The sequence below is a fragment of the Tenrec ecaudatus genome, chromosome 1 (assembly GCF_050624435.1).
Source record: "Tenrec ecaudatus isolate mTenEca1 chromosome 1, mTenEca1.hap1, whole genome shotgun sequence".
NCBI lineage: Eukaryota > Metazoa > Chordata > Mammalia > Afrosoricida > Tenrecidae > Tenrec > Tenrec ecaudatus.
The window spans coordinates 220,919,678-220,940,470 of record NC_134530.1 but is presented as its reverse complement, the minus strand read 5'-3'; the positions used below and the strand labels follow the sequence as shown (position 1 = coordinate 220,940,470).

The following is a 20,793-nucleotide window of genomic DNA, read 5'->3' as shown; positions in this document are numbered from 1 at the left end:
TGAGTTTGGCTGCTAAGAGCAAGGTCAGCAGTTTGAAACCACCAGCCACCCCTCAGAAGAAAGACGAGACTTTCTACTTCTGTAAAGAGTTACAGTCTCAGAAGCGCACCGGGGCCGTTCTGCCCTGCTCTATAGGGTGTACCCCCCCACCACCCACTTCCCCCAGGCAGTTCTGCCCTGCTCGAGAGGCTCGCTAGTCGGAATGACTCTGGCAGTGGGTTTGCTGTGTGGCTTGGTCCTCCTCCCAGAGCTCTGCCCTGCAACCTTAGGAAAGTCGGATGGCCAGTGGAGGGACAGAGCTGCTCTCCAGTTCACAGGAGCTCTTCTCCCTGGAGCCCCACCGCGGGAGGGCCATCCTGCAGCCCGTGCTGTGGGTTAAATGCTGCACGGCTAATGGGCAGGGTCCATGGCTCAAGATGAGGCAGTGTGCTCCCCAAAGACCCCAGTCTGTCTAGAATGGTCACAATGGGCACGAGGGCAGTGGGTGGGTGTGCCTCCCACCTGGCCCAACACAAAGGGGAGTCCCCAGAGAATGTGAAAAGGGAGTGCCTGGCCCTGAGCCCCCCACCTGAGAAGGCGGAGGCACCAGCGGCCAAGCATGCCGAGCCTGATCAGGGCTCCTGCTCTAGGGCAGTGCTCTCTCCCATTCCCTGGCCCCTAGCATGGGCCCCCAGCAATGTCCCATCTCACCCATCTGTGACCTCCCTCCATCTGGGCACCCAATCGGGTGATGAAGGAGGTATGCCCTCCTCCAGGGACCCTGTGGTCCCTCCCCCAGAGCTATTCCTGGCCTAGACACCTCCCCGTCCCCCTGTCCCCCTGCCTGACCTGACCCCACAGCTGGGAATCATTTGGCTGGGGGTGGGGCCTCCCCTGACTATATATGCCTGGACCTAGGTGCTCCAGGCACCCTGGGAAGTCAGCCTCCCCACACTGCTGCCTGGTCCCCAGCCAGCTCCACAATGACAGGAAAAGTCACCTCTGAGGGCCCCACCTGTGATCCAGAAGAGCCAGCTCCTGAGCCTGCCAAGGGGCCGGCCCCAGAGGCCTCCGGAGAAGTAGCAGCCCCAGAGGTCCCCGGAGAGGAGCAGGCCCCCCCACCACAGGAGCCTGCTCCAGAGGCACCTGCCCCAGCATCCCCCATGGCTGTTAAGCCTGCACCCCCCAGCGAAGGTGACCAGTGATGGGGCAGGCAGAGGGAGGGAGGCTGGCCCGGCAGGAAGTGAGGCGAGTTCCAGCCCCTGCACCCTTCGCCTCACTCAGCCTTCTCCCCCAGACGTGCCCAGTGCCCCTCTGCTGCTGACCCTGGAGGACGTGACCAGCAGCTCGGTGACCGTGAGCTGGGAGCCCCCAGAGAGGCTCGGGCGGCTGGGGCTGCAGGGCTATGTCCTGGAGCTCCGCAGAGATGGGGGTGAGCTTAGGCCCAAACCCTGCAATAGCCAGGGGAGCTGGGCTGGAGGGCAACCTGGGGTGACAGGGTGTAGGGGTCCCTTTGTTCCATGTGTGTGTGTGTGTCAAAAGGCAGCAAGCAGGATGTTTGAAATGACCTCGGGGAGTCACAGTGCTGGGAGGACCGAGGGCACTGGGACTCTGCCCCGATGAAGAGCTAGAGGAGCCGGGTCTCAGAGACCCTGCTTGGAGAGGATAGCACTTGGGTGGAGCATGGGGTGGGAGGCAGTGAGGAAGAGGAAGAGGAAGAGGGGACCCTCTGGTCCAAGCCTCCTGCTCCTGTCCCCCTCCATGGCAGCCATGTTCAGCTTAGTCTCTGTTTCTACCCCTACATGGCTGTGTGGCTTTGAAAATACTCTTCACCCTCTGTAAGCTCAGGCAACTCCACCTATGGCCATGATTCCAGGGGATGGCTGGCAGCGGGGAGCGGGTGCTGCTGAGGATGGGGGGGCACAAGGCCCAGTAAGGGAGGCCAGCTGTCCCTGATCACCAGCAAGAAGGGGAGTCCCGTCTGAAGGGGATCAGCCTCACCTGGCTCTTGATTGCACTCAGCCTTGGAGTGGGTGCCTGTGAACGCCCGGCCCGTGATGGCGACCCAGCAGACCCTGCGGAACCTGACCCTGGGCGACAAGTTCTTCCTGCGCGTGGTTGCAGTCAGCACTGCCGGGGCCGGGCCACCAGCCACCCTGGACCAGCCTGTCCACATCCGAGAGGTCATTGGTAAGACACCCTCTTGTCACCCTCCTGCTCCCCAACCTTTCCAGACCCTGTGACTCATGGATGGGGAAACTGAGGCCAGGGGGCAGTCAGTCTCCCATTCCACACAATCAACAGGCACCAGCCCCACGCTCTCCTCATCTGACCTGAAGGACGTCCGGGTCCCTCAGCAGGGAAGGGCTTCTAGAGGCTATGGGGTGGGGGGGATTTCCATGAGTGGTCCAGCCCCCAACTATTATGGGAGGGGCCTCCTGACCACCCCAGAAATGAGAGCTCAGGGCCACCTGACTTAAGGTCCCATGGCAAAGAGTCTATGCTTCCTCCTACCTAATCTTAATCCCTCCAGTGGCCACGGACATTGGTTCTCCAGGCACTTGCTGCCAGCTTCCCATGGGCCCTGAGCTCAGCTCTCCCACCACAGGGAAAGCTCTGTGCCTCGTCCCTGGGGAGAGGAAAGAGGCCTGGGAAGCCTCCCCATCCCCAGAGGGGCCTATCGTCTGCTGCCCTGTTGCTAACATGACCATTAGCAGGGGAATTAGACTGAGTCCTGTCCCTGCTCTCCTCCCGGCCAGATCAGGTTTCGGGCTGTTAATGGCAGTGAGTCATTTGGTCTGATCTGAGGTCTCTGGGGATAGCCCCAGGCCCCGGGGTGAAGAAAGACAGGGGCAAGCAGGTGGCCTGGGCCTCCTCCATCTTTCTTTTTGCTCCCCACCAATGGGACGGACAGGCACGTGCTGGTAGAGATGGAGGCCAAGACCCACACCTCTAGACAAAGCCTGCAGAGAGCAGGGGGCCCACACCACAGGAGGGGCCATGCCTGCATTCAAGAGCATCTCTCAACTCTAAGAGTCACACACCCCCTGTTACAGTGAAGAGACACTACATCACAAGGCCCTAGGATGCCCTGAAGGTCACCCAGCTTGCGAGCGGCAGGACCCAATCCCACTCAGAAGCACGCAAGCCCCCTTCCAGCTCCCCATCAGCCTCAGTGGGATTTTCTCTGGCTTTCAATCTCAGGAGGAGCCCTGGTGCCTCAGGGTCAGCAGTTAGAAACTACCAGCAGCTCCTAATGAGACAGACAGAGGCTTCTCCTGTAGAGAAGTTCATGAGGGGCTTCTAGGGGTCATTCTAAGACACAGGCATCAACCTGATGGTTATGAGTTTGGGTTTTTCAAACTCAAGAATATTCCCACACTTTTGGGTCTGAGTAAGACCCAGCACCCACCAGCACGAGGCAACCTCATTAGATACATTGACTCTTGGTTAGGAGGGTCCCAGACCCTCCCCCCAGGGCTCTGAACATGGCTGGACCCTTTCTTCAGAGGCCCTAGGTCGCCTCGTCATTAAGATCTCTCTGCCAGATGGAGGAGGTGGGCAGGGTTCCTGGAGAGAAGACAGGGAGGCCGCTGTGGACAAGTGTGAGCGGCAGGCCCCGCTCAGGGGCATTGCAGGGTGGGCACCCGAGAGAACCCTCCCTGGGCGGCTCAGCTGTCCTTCCTTGGCCACCTGCAGCTGCCACGCATTCCCAGGCCCCCCGCAGCTGCCCCTGAGTCTTCCACACCCAATGCCAAGTGCCTGCACTTCTAATCTCTGGAGACAGAGTGTTCCTTCTCCCTGCCTCCTCCATGGGCATCCACCCACCAACTGCTGCCACCTGTCTGCCACTGAAGGAGCCTGGCCGGGCCTGCCAGGGAGGGGAGCGGCAGGCAGGGAAGGGGCTACCACTTACCTTGAGGCTAGCGAACCCAAGGGTTTGCTCCTGACTGGGTGAAGGTCAAGGGCCCTGAAGGAAGACTTCAGGGTGGACTTTCCAACTGTAAGATTAAGGTGACAGTAGACTCTACCGAGGAGAGGGGTTTCTCGACCCTGGCCGCATTTAAGAGGGGAACTCCGCATCCTCTCCCATAGGCCCTGGACACCAAGGAATGGGGTGGGGGGTGGGGGACAGGCTGTTGAGTGGGCTTCTCTGAAGCTCCTGGGGGCACGGCGTGGGGGTGGGGGTGCAGAGAAGCTGCTGGGTTAGAAGGAAGCTGACTATTCCCAGCCCCAGGAGTGCGGCTCTAGCCAGTGCAGTGCTTGCTCCCCACCAGGGGGGGCCAGGGAGCAGGCCGGACCCATCTGGAGCTCAGGAATGCCAGTACTTCAGGGCAAATCGCAGGCTGGCAGGGTGGAGGCGCCTCGAGAATGCCCGGGATGCTTACCAGTTCACACCCTGGAGGGCATGCCCTCCCGAAGACCGCCTGGCTCTCCACTGCCCAAGGACCTTGAGGGCTACAGGCCCCTGGACCTCGGCAGGCGGCTCTGTCCTTCTCACAATGGGTGGGGGTGGGGGGTGGGGTGGCCGGCTCCCATGGCCACACACCCAGGACCCTCCTTCCAACAGCCCAAGGCAGCCGTCCCCTGCCCCTGACGCAGAAGCCCCTGCTAGCCCCCCTTCTCAGCGCTAAGCTTAGATTCTGCCTTCAATGCAGAGGCTCCCAAGATCCGTGTCCCCCGCCACCTTCGTCACACCTACATCCGCCAGGTGGGAGAGTCGGTCAACCTGCAAATCCCCTTCCAGGTGGGTGAGTCTCCTGCCCATGGCGAAAGCCCATTCTGCTGCATGGAAGCCAGGGCCCCCATCTGAGGTGTCTTGGGAGGAGGGGCGGGGGAGATGTGAAGCTCCCATGAGTGCCAACCCAGGGCCCATCAGGACCTGGTGATCCTCTAGTCCAGTGGTTCTCCACCTTCCTCATGCCGAGATCCTTTCATACAGTTCCTCATGTGGTGATGACCCCCCAACTATAACATTATTTTTGTTGCTACTTTATAACTGTCATTTTGCTACTGTTATGAATTGGGCAACCCCTGTGAAAGAGTCGCTTGACCCCCCCAAAGGGGTTTCGACGCACAGGTTGAGAACCGCTGCTCTAGTCCGAGGGCTGATGAGCATGGCTCTGGGTAGTACCTATGGCTGTGACCTCAGGGAGAGCCCATGGGATAGGCCACCCTGGGCACGGAGCCCTGAGCTGGGTGTGCACGGGGTGCCAGCACCTTCCTGTGCCTGTCCTGAGAGCTTCTCTCCCACAGGGGAAGCCCAAGCCCCGGGCCTCGTGGACCCACAATGGCCAGGCCCTCAACAGCCAGCAGGCAAGTGTGCGCAGCGGGGACCAGGATTCCATCCTCTTCATCCGCAAGGCCCAGCGCTCTGACTCGGGCTGCTACGAGCTCACCTTGCAGCTGGAAGGCCTGGAGGCCAAGGCAGCCATTGACATCCTGGTGATTGGTACAAAGCCGGGGCATGGGGGATGACCCGCCTGCTGGGGAGCCCCCATTTCTAGCCCAGTGCTGTGGGCTGACGGGAGCAGGCCAGAGAAGTGGGACTGGAGCCAAGTACTAGGGGAGGGGACTCGGTGGCAAGGCCTGCCTTCACCGGCCCCTCCTCACACTCTGGTCCTGCAGAGAAACCTGCACCCCCCAGCAGCATCCGGCTCCTGGACGTCTGGGGCTGTAATGCTGCCCTTGAATGGACACCACCCCAGGACACAGGCAACACAGAGCTGCTGGGCTACACGGTGCAGAAAGCAGACAAAAAGACAGGGGTGAGGCTGGCTGGGGCACTTGGTGGGAAGGGGGCACAGGCCTGTCCATTGGGTCTGAGGACGATGTTTTGGACTAACTTCCCGAGCCCAACTCCCTGGGTAACCTTTGACCAGGTCTCTTCCCTCTCTGGGCCTCTGGGTCCTCCCAGAGAACAGCTGGCCGGGCTCTCTGAGGCCTTCCAAGTTCTCCTTGTCCTTGGCTGCCAACAAGTGGGTCCCAGCTGGAGGTGGCCCCTTGGGTGCACAATAGAACTTCTCCCTAGGTTTCTGTGGCCAGCGCTTCTGGGTGGGTCTGAACCCAACCTTGTGGGTACTCCCATATTTGACCATGTCCATCAGCCATCTGAACCAAAGAGGTGGGGGTGGTTGACATCCTGATTCAGAGTCAGCATGGTAGGGGCCAAGACCTTGCATTTCCAACAAACTCCTTAGTGGCGCTGTGGCTGCAGGTCCGTGGACCACATTGAGCGGCTGTCTGGCTATTGGATTTGGACTCACGGCCGCCGTATGGGGCAGAGTAGACCGGCCCGTGAGGTTTCTGAGGTTGTGAATCATTGCAGACACAGACGGCCGCATCTCTCTCCCTTGGAGAGGCTGCTGGGGTCAAAGTGCCGACCTCGCAGAGCGTGGCAGAGTACTTAAGCACCACGCCCTGGGGTTCCCATGAAGAAGTGAGGCTCGAGAGCCCTGAGAACCCAGGGAGGTCAGCAGAGTGACCTCACAGTCCATCTGCCCTATGGCAAGCCCCTCGGGCCCAAAGCCGCACAGCTGGGGCTCCTGGGACTGAGGAGGTCGGGGAGAGGGGAGAGGAGTGGCAGCCGGGCCTAGCCAGCAGAGCCGGGAGGCTGATGGGCTAGGGTTTCTCGCAGCAATGGTTCACGGTGCTGGAGCGCTACCACCCGACCACCTGCACCGTCTCCAACCTCATCGTGGGCAACTCGTACTCCTTCCGGGTCTTTTCCGAAAACCCGTGTGGGCTCAGCGACTCAGCGGCCGTCACCAAGGAGCTGGCCCACATCCAGAAGACAGGTGGGTCTGGGCCCCGACCAACCGGAAGGGGAGCCCGGGCTGGCTGGACCTCCCCTCTCTGGGGGCTGTTGGGGGCCCACCCGGGAGCACGTGCTGTGCTCTTCACGCCCACTCTGCTGGCAGCGCTGAGCGAGCAGTCACACATCGCCACTGCACGGGATGGAGGCGACTCGAGGGTTTGTACAGACACAACCAGCAGCCCCGCCCTCCGCAGGGAGCCACGGACTTCTTGTAAAGATGCACAGGGCTCGTCAGGCTTTGCAAACGGAGGGGTGGACTCTGGGCAGTTTGCTAAGCTCCCCAGCCTCCGGCCCTGCTAGAAGCCACAGGGATGGACAGAGAGATACGGGTGTTTACTGAGGCAGCACAGGCGGCTGACCCACCCTCTTGCATCTCTTCCCATGGGGGCCTTGTGTGCACCCGTCCCCCTACATGCAGCCTGGGTGGGCTCCAGAAGGCCCCCTCTTTCACAGCAGCCTGGCTGCACAGGAGGAAGGAAATGTTGTTTGAAAAAGAGAGGCCGGGGACGTCTCCACAGACAAACAAATGAAATACGGCGGTCCTGAGTTGCTGTCTCCACCCTGGGCCACCCTCATCTCATCTCTCTGATCTTCCTGCCACCCCCAACCCCTAGCTCCCCGCCCTGACCCTCTTAGGCAAGTCACTCCCAACTAAGGGCCCTAGTGTCTCACCTGTCAGGTGATGGCCCATCACTTACAGAGGCCGCTTTGCGATCAGTGAAAGAACCAAATGAAGCGACCACCCCAGTGCTCTTGCATTTTTTCTGACTCGAAGCAACCGGGTAGGATGGGTAGCACTGCCCCTGTGAGTTTCCAAGGCTGTAAATCTTCACAGGAGCAGCAAACCTCATCTTTCTCCCTCGGAGGGGCCGGTGGGCTGCAACCGCTGACCTGTGGTTGGCCGCCCAGTGCGTAACACCCCCACTCCTGAGCGCTGCCAGGGCTCCTTCAGGGATGTAAGCTATAGGTGGATGGATGTAAGCTTGGGGGGTTATGCAGAAAGCGGACAAGTGTGGGCCTAGGAGCTCCCCGGCTGACCCCTCTCTCCCCTGAATCTAGATATTGGTGCTAAACCCATGGGGTTTACTGAGCGAGACTTTTCCGAGGCCCCCTCGTTCACACAGCCCCTGGCTGACCACAGGTCCACCCCTGGCTACAGCACTCAGCTGTTCTGCAGTGTCCGGGCATCCCCCAAGGTGAGAGGGGCAGGCTCAGCAGGGTGGGCGGGGGCGAGCGGAATGAGGGACCTTCCCAGCCTGAACACCGCCTTCAAGTGTCCAGCCGGGGCTCAGCACCTCCCCAGCCCTCCTCTGTGTTCTCCCAGGCCAAGATCATCTGGATGAAAAACAAGATGGACCTCCAGGGGGACCCCAAATACCGGGCCCTCTCTGAGCAAGGCGTCTGCACCCTGGAGATCCGCAAGCCCAGCCCCTTCGATTCGGGCGTCTACACCTGCAAGGCAGTCAACGTGCTGGGGGAGGCATCCGTGGACTGCCGCCTGGAGGTCAAAGGTGAGGGCTGGTAGAGAGTCGCTTTGTAGGGGCTTCCCTTGGATTGGGGGGGACAGGAGGGGCCACTTCTAGGAAGGTGGACCAGACAGGGCTGAGTGTCTTTCACCCGAAACCATAGGGCCAGGCAGGGCAGGTGGACTAGATGGGAGGCAGGCTGCCCAGAGGATGTTCAAGTAGGGGCACGGCCCAATGTAGGGAAGAAGGTGGCAGAGTCTGCCATGGCCGGGGTAAGGATATGCCCTCTGGAGCTCTCAGTGCCACCCCTGCCCCACCCCTCAGGCATCTAACCTACGGCATCTCCTACAGCATCAGCCACACACTGAAGAGGGACCAGAGGCAACAGCGAGGAGAGGGAGAAGCAGGGTAAGTGGCTGGACCAGCCCCTCTGCTATCTCCTGGGATGCTACTGAGACAGCAAGGCAGCCTGCCGGCAGGGGCTAAAACAAAACAGCCTGCCAGCACATGCAGGTACAAGTCACGTACAACAAGCACACACGCCAGAGACATGGGGGAGGCCCGGCAGCTGATGACTAGGTAGATGGCTATGAGACAGCGATGGGTCTAGTCCTGGCTCTGGGGGACCTGGGCAGGGGCCTTCTCCTTAGGCCTGTTTCCATGGGAGGGCACAGCCTGCCTCCTGCCTGTCTCTCCTCCTCGGGGCTCCGAGGCCTGGGCTCTGGGGACCTTGGAAGAAAGAGGAGAGGCTGCCCTCCCTTCCCTTCACCCGCATCTCTCCCTGCAGGGCATGTGGCACCCAGCTCCACCAGACTCCAGGGGCTCCCAGCAGACCCCAGGGCCCAGCCTCCCAGGCCCAGACGCCCACAACGCCTGCCCGTTTCCATGGTTACGGCTGACAAGCGTCCACCTGTACCAGACTGACTGTCCACCCGCACAGGCTGGAGCCAGTCCCCCGGATGGGGTGGGGTGGGCCTGGCCAGCCCTGCCAGGGCATCCTGGGCAAGACTGGGCCAGGGGGGTGCCAGACTTTGAGCACCCCTAGAGTGGGCCTGGTGCTGGCTAGAAGCGTTCCAATAAAGGTGTCTGATGTTTCATGCAGGGGGTTCTGGCAGAAATGCCATCCACAGGGATGGCTTGTGTCACCACAGGGTGGTGTTCAGATGTGCCACCGGAGGCAGGTGCCTAAGGGAGGGGCCACAGATGTCTAGATAACTTTCTTGGACTCTGTGATTTTCAGGATCTTGCTAACCCTGGGAGCAACACCCTAGGGACTGACACCCCTAGCTCCAAAGGCTTCCACACCAGCTTCCCTGGCCCCTCCCCTCCCCCCGCCCTGGCTGTCTTCTTGCCCTACAACAGGGGGGTGGGGGTAGCCAGCAAGGCACACTCCATGAAGGTTCACAGTCTTTTATTAGTTACACGGCCCTCCTTGAGAGCCAGGGGAGACCCCAGCTCTGAGAGAGGGAGAAGGTGAACTCACAGGGACCCCACAGAACAGAGTAGAACTGCCCCCATGGGTTCCCAAGGCTGTCAGTCTTCACGGGAGCAGAGGGCCACATTGCTCTCCCAGGAAGCCGCTGGCCAGTCACAACCACCGACCACAGATTAGCAGCCACTGAACCGCTCTGCCCCTTTCGAGAGAGGAGAGGGCCTGCAACCCACACTGGGACATCATCACACCACGCCCGGGGCCACCCTCCTTCACCTGAGAGGCCCAGGCTTGCAGGGGGGGGGGTGAGTGGGGGCTGGGCTGAGCCTCCTAGATGGCCCTCAGGCTCAGACTGTCTGAAACAGCTTTCCAGAAGGCCGGGAAAGTGCTGGTGCCAGGAGCACCAGGTGCCAGCAAAGCTGCTCCCCTCACCCCGCCCCTTCCACACGCACACACACGCACACACAGGTGCTTGTCACATCTCACCTGCCCTGGGCTTGTCACGGCTCTTCCCTCCAGAGGTAGACCCTTCCCTCATCCACCCCACCCGAGGCAGGCGGAATGTCCCCAACCGAGGCAGGCTCCTCTCCTGCCAGCCAGAGGAAGCAGAGATGGATGTCCCCTAGGAGAGTCCAGGCCTGGCCTCAGGCTGGTGGAGTTCAGATGGCCTAGAGTGCCACTCCAGGTGCCCCCTTGGGACACCCAGGGAAGACGGGGGCTCGGTGCTGCCGCCTGGTGGCTGTCTGAGGCTCGCACCCAGGGCAACACACTCCCCGGGCTGAAGGAGAACCTGGCGGCCCCTCTCAGCGCCCACTCAGGGTCGACGCGCTCGTGAATAAAGCAAATGTAGGGAATGATTTCTGGACCCGCTCTTTCTGCCACTTCCTACGCTAGCCTGCGCCCCCACCCCTGCCCGGGCCAGGAGAGCAGGCCGAGTACCCTGAGGGTAGGGACTGAGCTTGTCTCCCTGCTTCTCCGTGTGAACGCGTGGGAGAGAAAGTGGGTCAAGACCCCCGTGCTCCCCTCCACCCTGAGGGCGTCCTCTCCTTCAGCTTGATCCCAGGGCTGGCCCACCCCTGGTCCTAGCACCCTCTCCCCATCCAGGTGTCTCCCAGAACTACCCATGGGTCAGGGCCAGGGAGGTGGGCAAGCTCATGGCTCCTTTCTCCTCCTCCTTCTCTTCCCCCCCTCAGGGGGGTGGCTTGGTTCCTTCCCAGCTCCATCCTCCCACACTTTCTCCAGGACCCCAAGGGACAGTTCTGTGGGCTCCCTGCAAGGAGTCCCTGCTCCTTGGCTGTGTCTGCACCCCGCCCCCACAGCCCACAGCCCAGGGAGACAGGTGGGAGAGCGGGGAGATGGGAAGCAGCAGAGACCACTGCGCATGGGGCTGGTGGGGGCAGGGGGCAGCCTAGTCATCCGGCCTCTCCCCGGGGAGGCCGTCCTGGATGGGGGGCGCGGGCCGGCAGCGGAAGTGGTCGTTCCAGATCTTGAGGAAGGTGACCCGGAACTTGTGGATGCGGAAGGCGTAGACGATGGGGTTCATGGCCGAGTTGCCATGGGTGAGGACGATGGCGATGTAGATGAGGATGCTGGGCTTCCGGCAGGAGGGGCAGAACAGGGTGATGCAGTTAAGGATGTGCAGGGGCAGCCAGCTGAGGGCGAAGAGGAAGAGGATGAGAGCCAGCGACTTGGCGATCCTCAACTCCTTCCCGTAGTACTTCTGCGGGTCGCCCGCCGAGGCCGACACCTTCTTGTTGAGCTGCTTGCGGATCAGGTAGAAGACCTCCAGGTAGATGAGGACCATGAGGAGCAGCGGAGGCAGCACCCAGACAAAGAAGTTGAAGTAGACCATGTACTCCATGCTGATGACCTGCTCGAACTCGCACTGGACCACCGGCTCGCCCACGCTGCCGTTGGCCGCCCAGGTCCGCTGCACCTGGCTCAGGTTGTTCCAGCCGAACATTGGGGTCAGGCCCACCACGAAGGAGAGGACCCAGCAGCCAGCAATAGCCATCACGGCCCTCCGGGGGGTCACCACTGTCTTGTACCTGAGGGAGAGGAGGGTACAGTGAGAGCAGAGTCCGCAGCTGGGGCACCCCTGTGTTTGCTAAAGTGGGCGTCAAAGGTGCAGGCCCCGGGCTGGCCGTGCCTGGGCTCAGTTCCCTGCAGTGGAGGAACCTGGGTAGGGATCACACAGCAGAGGCTGGCCTCCCAGCTTGCTCGGGTCTGAAGATGAAAACACCAGGTGAAACACCAGGTAAAAACACTAGGGTCAGCCTCCACTCATGGCACCCCCCAACCCCCGCCCCAGTGTTTCAGGGTAGAATGCATGTCACGGGGTTCCCGGTGCTCGGTGGTAGGCTTTTTCAGGATGGCTCTGCAGGCCTTTCTTCTGAGGCACCATGGGGTGGACTGGAACGGACAACCTTTCGGTTAGCAGCCGAGCAAGGTGACCGTTTGCACCCCCCACCAGGGACTCCTTAATTGAGCTGAAACCCCACAGCAAACTCACTGCACCAGAGTGGATCCCGACTCACAGTGGCCCTAGAGGGCAGGGTAGAACTGACCCTGTGGGTTTCCCAGGCTCCAAGTCGTTACAGCACCTACACCCGACACAGAGTCCACTAAGCCGCAGGGCTCCTTGATAAAGATTCTCTCTCTCTCTCTCTCTCATGGCCATCAAGTCGGTGCCCACTTATGGCGACCCTAGAGGGCAGGGTCAAACTGCACCTGTGGGATTCTGAGCCTGACTCATAAGAGTAGAAAGCCCCATCTTTCTCCTGCAGAGCAGCTGGTGGTGTTGAACCGACAACCTTGGGACCAGCAGCCCACCTCATAACCAGCGCACTGCCAGGGGACCTACAGATTACCAAAGTAAAAGTTGCCTTAAGGCATCGGTTCTCAACCTGTGAGTCTTGACCCCTTTGGGGGTTGAACGATCCTTTCACAGGGGTGGCCCGATTCATAACGGTAGCAAAATTACAGTGATGAAGTAGAAACGAAAATAGTTTTAGGGTTGGGGGGTCACCACCACACGAGGAACTGTAATGAAAGGGTCATGGCATTAGGAAAGTTGAGAACCCCTGCCCTAAGGTGTTCTGCCAGCCTGCTGGGCATCTCACCTTCCCTTCACTACAGCCCTCAGGGGGCAGGAGAGCGCTGTTGGAGCGAATGCCCACTTGACGTATAGGGAGACTGAGGTTCAAAGGAGATCGACGCCAGCCGACAGAAGATGGCAGCTATGTCCCCACATCTATAGACGCTCAGCGCACATCTCCGTAGACCCAAACAGCCGGTGATTAGCCACCAGCCTGCCCCCTGGGCCTGTGGCTACAACTGATAGAGCCCATCGGGCCCTGCCTCTTCCCCATCCACCACTGTCGTCACGCCCCAGGCCCTTCTAATCACTCCAGGGACCAGAGACCAGCTCCGCACTGCGGAGGCAACTGGGACTGATTCTCAGCAAGGAAGACTGGCTTTCCCGGAGCTGCTCCAATGTGCCGGTGCTCTCGGGTATCCATTCACTCATTTCTGCACACGCTCCGTGCACTCATGCTGCAAACGCTGGCGGGGCTTCCCAGACCAGGCCTTTGTCTCGGTGCTGGGAGTGAGATACAGGAGCCCCGCCTCTGCGTGACTTTTATTTGGGGTGAAGAGACAGAGCTAACCACTTTAAAAGCCAGGAGATAAATACACCAGGCAATCAGGGTGGAAATGTGTACTTTGATGGAAACAAGCAGGATGATGTCAAGGACCAGAGCTCCCCACCCTTCAGAAGCATTTGTACTGCAGGCAGTCGGCAGGCGAGGCTGCCCGAAGGCCAGGAGGGGCGAGCCACTGGGAGGGTGGAGGGTTTCAACTCTCTGGGCTCCCTATTTCCCTCTAAATCAAACCAGCCTGCAGCCACTGTGTCCTCTGCCCACACACTGCCTTGGCACGAGTGCCCAGGCTGGGCCCACCCCACTCTGCTAGGCACTGGCTCTGCAGCGGCGGTAGCAGCCTGCCCAGTTGTTTTTTTCCAATGCAGCATCTGAGATGAATGGGGCGCCCTGACAAACACGTCCACTGGCCCCGAGCTCCCTGGGTGCGCAGGGAGAGCCTCCAACGAGCTGCTTTTCTGACCAGCAAGATCTGCAGCTTGCTCCTTCACTTGCGGGGATTCTTAAGGGTCCCCTTAGCCTGGCCAACAGTCCCAGACCCCAGAGCAGAGTCCACCGCCCAGGGAAACCTTTGCACCATGGGGGGAGGGATTCATTGAAAGGCGGAGAAAGCAGCTGTGTTGGGGCCCACCCCATCTTGAAGGAAAGCACTAGGAGAGGCCTGGGAACATCTTTCTGATCTTGCCATCACTCCAGGGGCCACTGAGGAGTCCAGCTGTCTCCCCCTCCTCCCCTGCGCTGCTCCTCTCCCACTCACAGCACAGGAACCTTGTTCACTGGCTTCTCCCTCAAATGTCTTAACTGACCCTCAGCCTTGCACCCTTCTGTGAGTACAGCCCACTTGGAATCGTGTTCTCAGCAGCATAACCAGGGCCTGGGGCAGGGGTGGAGAGTGCTGTTGGTCTGTTAACTGCAAAGCCAGCCATTCAAACCCAGGGGAGGACATGAGGCTGTCTGCCCCCATACAGATTTCCAGTCTTAGAACCTCTGTGCTGGGGTCACTGGAAGTCAGAATGCAAGCAAGGTATGCTGTCCGGTAAGCCTGGGATGGCTAGCGGTGAGGTTGAGAGCGTCAGCCCACCAGGCGTTCTTTGGGAGAAAGTGGAGACTCCTGATCCTGTGAGACTCACGGCCTCAGAAGCCCCACAGCGGCAGGGAGTCTGAGTGAGTCAGAAGAAGGGTCATGGGAACAGTGAGTTAAGCAGTGTGGTCACGGTCAGGTGCCCACCATGTGTCTGTCCCAGGCCGGTTTTCCTTTACCCGAGCTCGTGGCCCTTCAAGGCCCCTAGAAAAACTCACACCTGAGACAACCCCCATTTCTAGATGCTCAGCAGACACCGCCCAATGGCTGTGAACGCCTCTGGTTCAGGCCTTCTTCCTGATCTCAGCGTCCCCTCGGATGAAAGCCGCTCCGGGCACGAGTCTATGAGGAGGAGGCCAAAGGCGCAGGCAGAGTTCACGGGCAGAATGGAAGGCTTGCCACGGCTGGCCAAGGGGAAGGTGGGCAGGTCCCAGCACCCCTCGTCAGGACCACCCAGGGCTGCAGCTGAAAAAAGAGCCAGGTGAAAAAAAAGAAAAAGGAGCCAGGAGACCAGGCAGGCCTCGCCACCAGTGCCGTCACATCTGCCGCTTCTGTCCCATCAAGTCTCAGGCCACCTCACAGCCAGCCTGTGAGGTAGACAGCACAGCCAACGGAATTCCACAGGCAAAGCCTCCAAATGGGCAATCACTTTCTTGGGACCCCTGACTCTAAGGCCAGCTCCCGTGCACTCAGTAGGCTGATGTGGGTCCCTGAGATGGGGATGGGGGCGTGGAGATTCGCAGACTGGGGGGGCTCTCTGACTCAGGAGCCTGACAATGGTGCAGAGCCTGTTCAAAGAAGGTGCTGCCCGTGATGGGGACGGGTCAGGTGTCTCCAGCCTTGCTGGCCAGCCTGAGGATGAGGGGGGCTGGGGGTCTAGCCCAGGACCGACAGCCAAGCAATGACCGACTGAGAGAGAAGAGCTAAGCAAAAACCTTTTCCCAGGTGGTCAGTGGGGGGAGGGGGGAACGACTTCTAACTAGAGAGGGGTCTTGCTCCCCTCCCCCTCTCCCTTCCTGTCTGCCTAGAACCTGAGGTTAAAGCTTTCCTGGGGCTCCTCCAGGCCCTGGTCCCAGCAGACCCTGGGGCATAGGGTATCAGCCCTCATCTGTTTTTCTTGCTATTTTCTCCTTGGTGGGAAAGGGCTTGGACCTGAGACCTTGGCTGAGGTGGGGCAGCCTCTCTCAGGAAGGGCTGCCTCCGGGAGCCAGGGGAGATTTCTTCTCCCTGCACATGGGAAAGGGAAGCAGAGGCTGCAAGCCCGGGGTGCACCTAGGGTGGGCCATGTGCAGTGTGCCCGCAGCACTAAGTTGGGGGGCCCAGAGATGTGCTGAAGGCCAGCAGAGAGAGGGCTGCCCCCAGAGGCCTCAGTGGGGGCACTAGGGCAGTCTTGACCACCTCTGGATTCCCCCTCAGCACAGCATACAAGCCCACTGCTGGTGGGGCGTTCGTTCGCTGGGTGAAGCCTTGCCCTCGGCATGCGCCATCTTTAACGGCCAAGTGACCACTGGGACTGGCACGCGGATTAGTTACATAGCCAATGCCGTCTTCTCTGGGACGCGGTCATGATGCAGACTGGGTACCTGGGTGGCAGAGACCCTGAGGGGAAGGGAGAGCTTGAGGAAAGATGGGGAAGTGGGCTGCCGTGGCGTTTCTTAGGGCTGCCAAGAGCTAGCCTTCTGAAGAGATGCACAGTTCAAATCCTGGCTGCTGCCGATGTTGTTTGCAGGTGGAAATTAGGGAAGGGCGTCTACAAATCCTGCTCCCAAAGAGGGCCGAGCAGAAGCAGCCAGGGGTCCCTCCCTGAGAAGAGGGCGATCCCGCAGGCTGCAGGTGAGGAGGGAGTTCAGACACAATCGTTAGCTCATCAACAGGGTTGGTCAGAAGGATCAACTTCCATGTAGAAGCCCTGGAGAAAGACGGGGCTTCCAACTCCCATAAAGAATTCCAGTCTCAGAAACCCACTGGGCAGTTCTGCACTGTCCTACAGGGCCGCTGTGAGTTGGCATTGACTCGATGGCAGGGAGTTTGTTCTGGGTTTTGACGTAGAATCCCCGGGGTCTATTCCTGGCCAACACACCTCTTGTGAGATGACCGCCATTTGTCAACGGAGGCTGGACAGGAGCTGCTAGATTAAGAATGGCTCGGGAGAAAAGTCGGGCAACTTGCCACTTGGTTGGCCTAACGTGTGTAATACTTATACTCCCTCGTTCACTGCTTACTGGCTGGGACCTTAGACGCCTGCAAACAGCCAGCCAGGCACGGCAGTCGGTCTCTACTCTCCTAGAGCTGGCTCTCAACCTCCCTAATGCTGCGACCTTTCATTCAGTTCCTCATGTGGTGGGGACCCCCCAACCCTAAAGTTATTTTCATTGCTGCTTCATCATTCTAATTTTTCTACTGTTATGAATCAGGCGACCCCTGTGAAAGGGCCGTTTGACCCCTAAAGGGGTCTCGACCCACAGGTGGAGAACCGCTGTCCTCGAGCAGCAGAGGAAGGGGAGTGAGGCTAGCAGGAGGCAGTGGAGTGTGGGGCGGAAGGCCTCTGTGAACAGAGAGGTGACGACAGATTCCTGATGGAGAGCAGGAAACCGCAGAACCGGACTTCCAATTCTCATGGACTCCTGACTTTCCAGAGCACGGATGAGCTCCTGAAAACGACAGCTCCAAGTTCGTCATGAAACTCTAAACCAAAATATCCCTCCGGAGAGAGCGTAAAACATGCTCCAGGTCACTTGATGAGTCAGTGGCAGAGAAGAAACTTCTAAGGCTGAAAGGGGCCCAAGTCCCTGTCTGGAAGGCCGCTCTGCCACTCCAGGAAGAGGGAGGGTGAGGGAGGATTGGGGAGCAGGCCCAGAGCAGAAGGAGCGAGCTCTGGTTAGGGCCCAAAGGAAAGCCCCACTTCCTCCGGAAGCCTCCCTGTATGCCGTGGCTCCAAGGTCACCGTCTTGCCCTGCTTGGGACCCTCGTTGGGACCAGGTGCTAGGGCTCGGAAGGTGGAAATGCGCAGGTGTGCTCATTCTCCAGGCAGACAGACAACAGGTATGCAAATAAAGTAGATCATCTCAGGGGGGAAAGGATCTCCCCCACAGGGAAATAAACCACGAGAGAAAAGGACTAGGGGACAGGCGTCTGCTGGAGAGGACTGAGTGGTGGCGGTCTCTCAGAGGATGGCACGGGTGAGGAAGGGGCAAAGAAAGGCCTGGGCAGAGCCTGCCCGGCGGAGGCACAGCCAGAGTTCAGCTGGAGGGAGACGGAGTGAGCTTCAAGGGAGCAGCAGGGAGAAGGAAAGAGGGAGGCAGAGAGGAGCACCTGTGGCCTGGAGGGAGGGGGGAGCACAGGAAAGATGCTGGGAGTTATCTTAAGTAGACAGGAAGCCATTCTCAGCAAAAGGAGCACTGTGATCTGACTTCTGTTTGCACGATAGTACTTTTAAAACGGGTGTCAGATACCCATTGAGATGCTTCTGCAAAGAAATGCTGGGTTGGAAGTGCTCACTCACTGAAGGCAAGGGGTCTGGAAGACAGCTATCCGGCCAGCCCGGTGGAAGAGACACCTCTCTGGGCCTACTGAAAGAGCGAGGCTCCAACAGAATGCAGAAATGATCGAGCGGCATCCTTAGCGTCACAGACGGATCACGTTTTTGCTGAAGACGATTTTTAAATGGCGGCTGCGATACGTTCAGACAAGCCAAGCTGATTCTGAAGAAGAACATCGCTGCTGACTTCAGCTGGAGCTTGGTCGGAAGTGGGGCGTCTGAGAAGGATGTTGGCCTGTGATTTATTGATTGTGCACAGGCATTTCACCGTGGGGAACATAGTAAATTATGGACGACACTGCCCCAAAGAGGAATCCCAGAACTCTGCGTTGTGCTCGTGCGGAAGTTGTTCATAGAGCAAGCAGCAGGCAAGGGGGCAGCATGGGGTTTCAAGTCAGGAGAGCGATGCCTTAAGGCTGTCCTGTGACCATGCTTATACAATCTGTGTGCCCGGCAACCCTCTGAGGAGCCGGGCTGTCTGAACCACGTGACATCAGGATTGGCGCAAGACGCAGGAACAGCCTTCGATATACAGGGAACACGACTTTCCTTGTTGGAAGTGAAGAGGGCTGGAAGCAGGTACTGATGATCAAAGACTACAACCTGCCCTATGAACCACACCTTAGGGGAAAGGAAACAGGAAGTCTTCGCCCCGGCCAGCACGAAAGCTTCGTGGCAAATGGAGCCAAGATTGAACTGGCAAGGATTTCACTGGACTTGGATCCACAATCAGTCCCCATGGCAGCGGTTCTCAACCTGTGGGTCACGACCCCTTTGGAGTTCGAACGACCCTTTCACAGGGGTCACCTAAGACCATTTCTGATGGTCTTAGGAACCGAGACACGGCTCCTGTATCCGTCTCCCGGTGGGTCCGCCCACACGCAGATACGCCCACATACGAGTACCCAGCGTGAGGACTGTGGTCCATGCTGTACCATGCTTCAAGACAAAATTTCATTTGTCATTAGAAATAAATATCCCACAATATAGAATTACATGTTGTTTTTTATGATGAATCACTATGCTTTTCATGTTCAATTTGTAACAATGAAAATACATCCTACCTATCGGATATTTACATGACAATTCATAACAGTAGCAAAATTACAGTGATGAAGTAGCAATGAAAATACTGTTTTGGTTGGGGGTCACCACCACATGAGGAACTCTATTAAAGGATCGCGGCATTAGGAAGGTTGAGAATCACTGTCCCATGGGATCAGCCACGGAGAAAGCAAACACCGCATCGCCTCGGGCAGGTCTGCTGCACAAGACCTCGTTCAAGTGGTGAAGAGCAGAGACGTCCTGTTGAGGCCCACGCGCACCTGGCGCACACTGTGGTGTCTCCAATCACCTCCTAGGCACAACAACGCTGGACAATAAATACGAACGCCTACAGAAGAGTTGCATGATGGTGTTGGCCAAAGAATAGCAGACTGACCGCTAGAAGGCTGCACAAATCTCCCTCGGAAGAAGAGCAATCAGAGCACCCCATAGAAGCAAAGGTGACGAGACTTCATCTCACGTACTTCGGACATAGTGTCACGGGAAGGCAAGCCTGGACAAGGGCATCGCACATGGTAGAGGGACAGGTCAGGGGAAAATGCAATGCACTGACACAGCAGCCAGACCATCGTGAGGGCGGCGCAGGCCTGGGCGGTGCTTCCTTCGTTCTGTTGGGCATGGGCTCACTGTGGGTTGGAACCAACTCAATGGCACCTAATGGCAACAACGATTGGTTGGGTGGGATATTATTCCACTATACAAAGCAATGAGCTATCGAGTCACGAAGAGACATGGAGGCGATGTTTAATGCATGCGTACGGGTAAGGGAAAGAAGCCGGTCTGGGGACATTACAGACAGCACGATTCCGATGACAGCAAGACCCCAGGCTGCCTTGTTTTTTTCCCCCACCATTGACAGCGTTCCGTCTTACCACGCTTCTACTGCTCTCTTAGCAGAAAACACCTGAGTTCTCACTCTCTGACAGATGTCCAACATTGGCAGGTCCTGACTCTCCCAGGTTTGACTGGACAGGCCATTGAGGGAAAGACCAAGCTAGAGTGACAACACCGGAGCCCTGGCGGCGTAATGGATCGCGCACTGGGCCGCTAACCAGGAGGCCAGCAGTTGGAATCTCCCCCTACCCGCCCCCCACTGGCACCCCGTGGGAGAAAGATGAGGAGCCCTATTCTCATAAAGACGTACATCCTCAGAAACCCACCGGGGCAGTTCTACCCTGCCTTGCTGGCTCGCTGAGTCAGAACAGACTCGCCGGCAGTGAGTTTGGGTGGATACAGAGAAAAGATCCGTCACGGCTGAAGGTTCACAGGGAAGGGAAGAGGAACCAGAACACAGGGCACTGTGAGGGCAGGGAGGCTGTTCTATATATAAGGTGCCCACGTGGCATCAGGCCTTTGTCAGAACCATAGGAACACACAGCCCAAAGAGTGAGGCACAATGTAAACCAGGGGCTTGAGTCAGTGAGCGTGCATCTCGAAGCTGGTGTCATGAAAAATGCGTGGCCTGCTGCCGAGTGGATAAATGAACATGCTCTGTAAACTTTCACTTAAACCCAGTGAACTGCTCAACATAATGTTGTATCAGTATCGGTACAACGGATGTACCTAAAAATGCAAGATATCTGTACCAGGGAAATCCTGTGCAGAAGGCCTATGGGAATTCTCTCTAGCCACAGCAGGTCCCCTGTAAACCGGCAACTGCTGTAAAATAGATAGATAGATAGATAGATAGATAGATAGATAGATAGATAGATAGATAAGAATAATAAAACATATTCAAAAGAAGAAGAAAAGCTTG

General features: G+C 58.6%; 2 protein-coding genes across 2 annotated transcripts in view; one reads left to right on the top strand and one right to left on the bottom strand.

Moving 5' to 3' along the window:
• The first annotated feature begins 962 nt into the window (after positions 1 to 962).
• Positions 963 to 9,161, top strand: MYBPH (myosin binding protein H). Its single transcript, XM_075542134.1, has 12 exons — positions 963 to 1,173; positions 1,277 to 1,411; positions 2,002 to 2,169; positions 4,638 to 4,726; positions 5,236 to 5,431; positions 5,608 to 5,747; positions 6,617 to 6,776; positions 7,856 to 7,992; positions 8,121 to 8,307; positions 8,426 to 8,480; positions 8,587 to 8,670; positions 9,050 to 9,161. The coding sequence occupies exons 1-12, from the start codon at positions 963 to 965 to the stop codon at positions 9,159 to 9,161; spliced, it is 1,674 nt and encodes a 557-aa protein (XP_075398249.1).
• A 1,941-nt stretch (positions 9,162 to 11,102) lies between these two features.
• ADORA1 (adenosine A1 receptor) overlaps positions 11,103 to 20,793 on the bottom strand; it is a 42,029-nt gene continuing 32,338 nt past the window's right edge. Inside the window, exon 2 of the mRNA XM_075540537.1 lies at positions 11,103 to 11,742. Within this exon, the coding sequence (XP_075396652.1) occupies positions 11,103 to 11,742 (640 nt within the window). The remainder of the gene's footprint in view (positions 11,743 to 20,793) is intronic.

What these genes read in the sequence shown, in the direction of transcription:
- MYBPH (XM_075542134.1), top strand. Translation starts at nt 963, where the DNA reads ATGACAGGAAAAGTCACCTCTGAGGGCCCCACCTGTGATCCAGAAGAG. An exon ending in GGAGCTCCGCAGAGATGGGG is followed by an intron (nt 1,412 to 2,001) that starts GTGAGCTTAGGC and finishes GATTGCACTCAG; the next exon opens with CCTTGGAGTGGGTGCCTGTG. An exon ending in CGAGGAGAGGGAGAAGCAGG is followed by an intron (nt 8,671 to 9,049) that starts GTAAGTGGCTGG and finishes CTCTCCCTGCAG; the next exon opens with GGCATGTGGCACCCAGCTCC.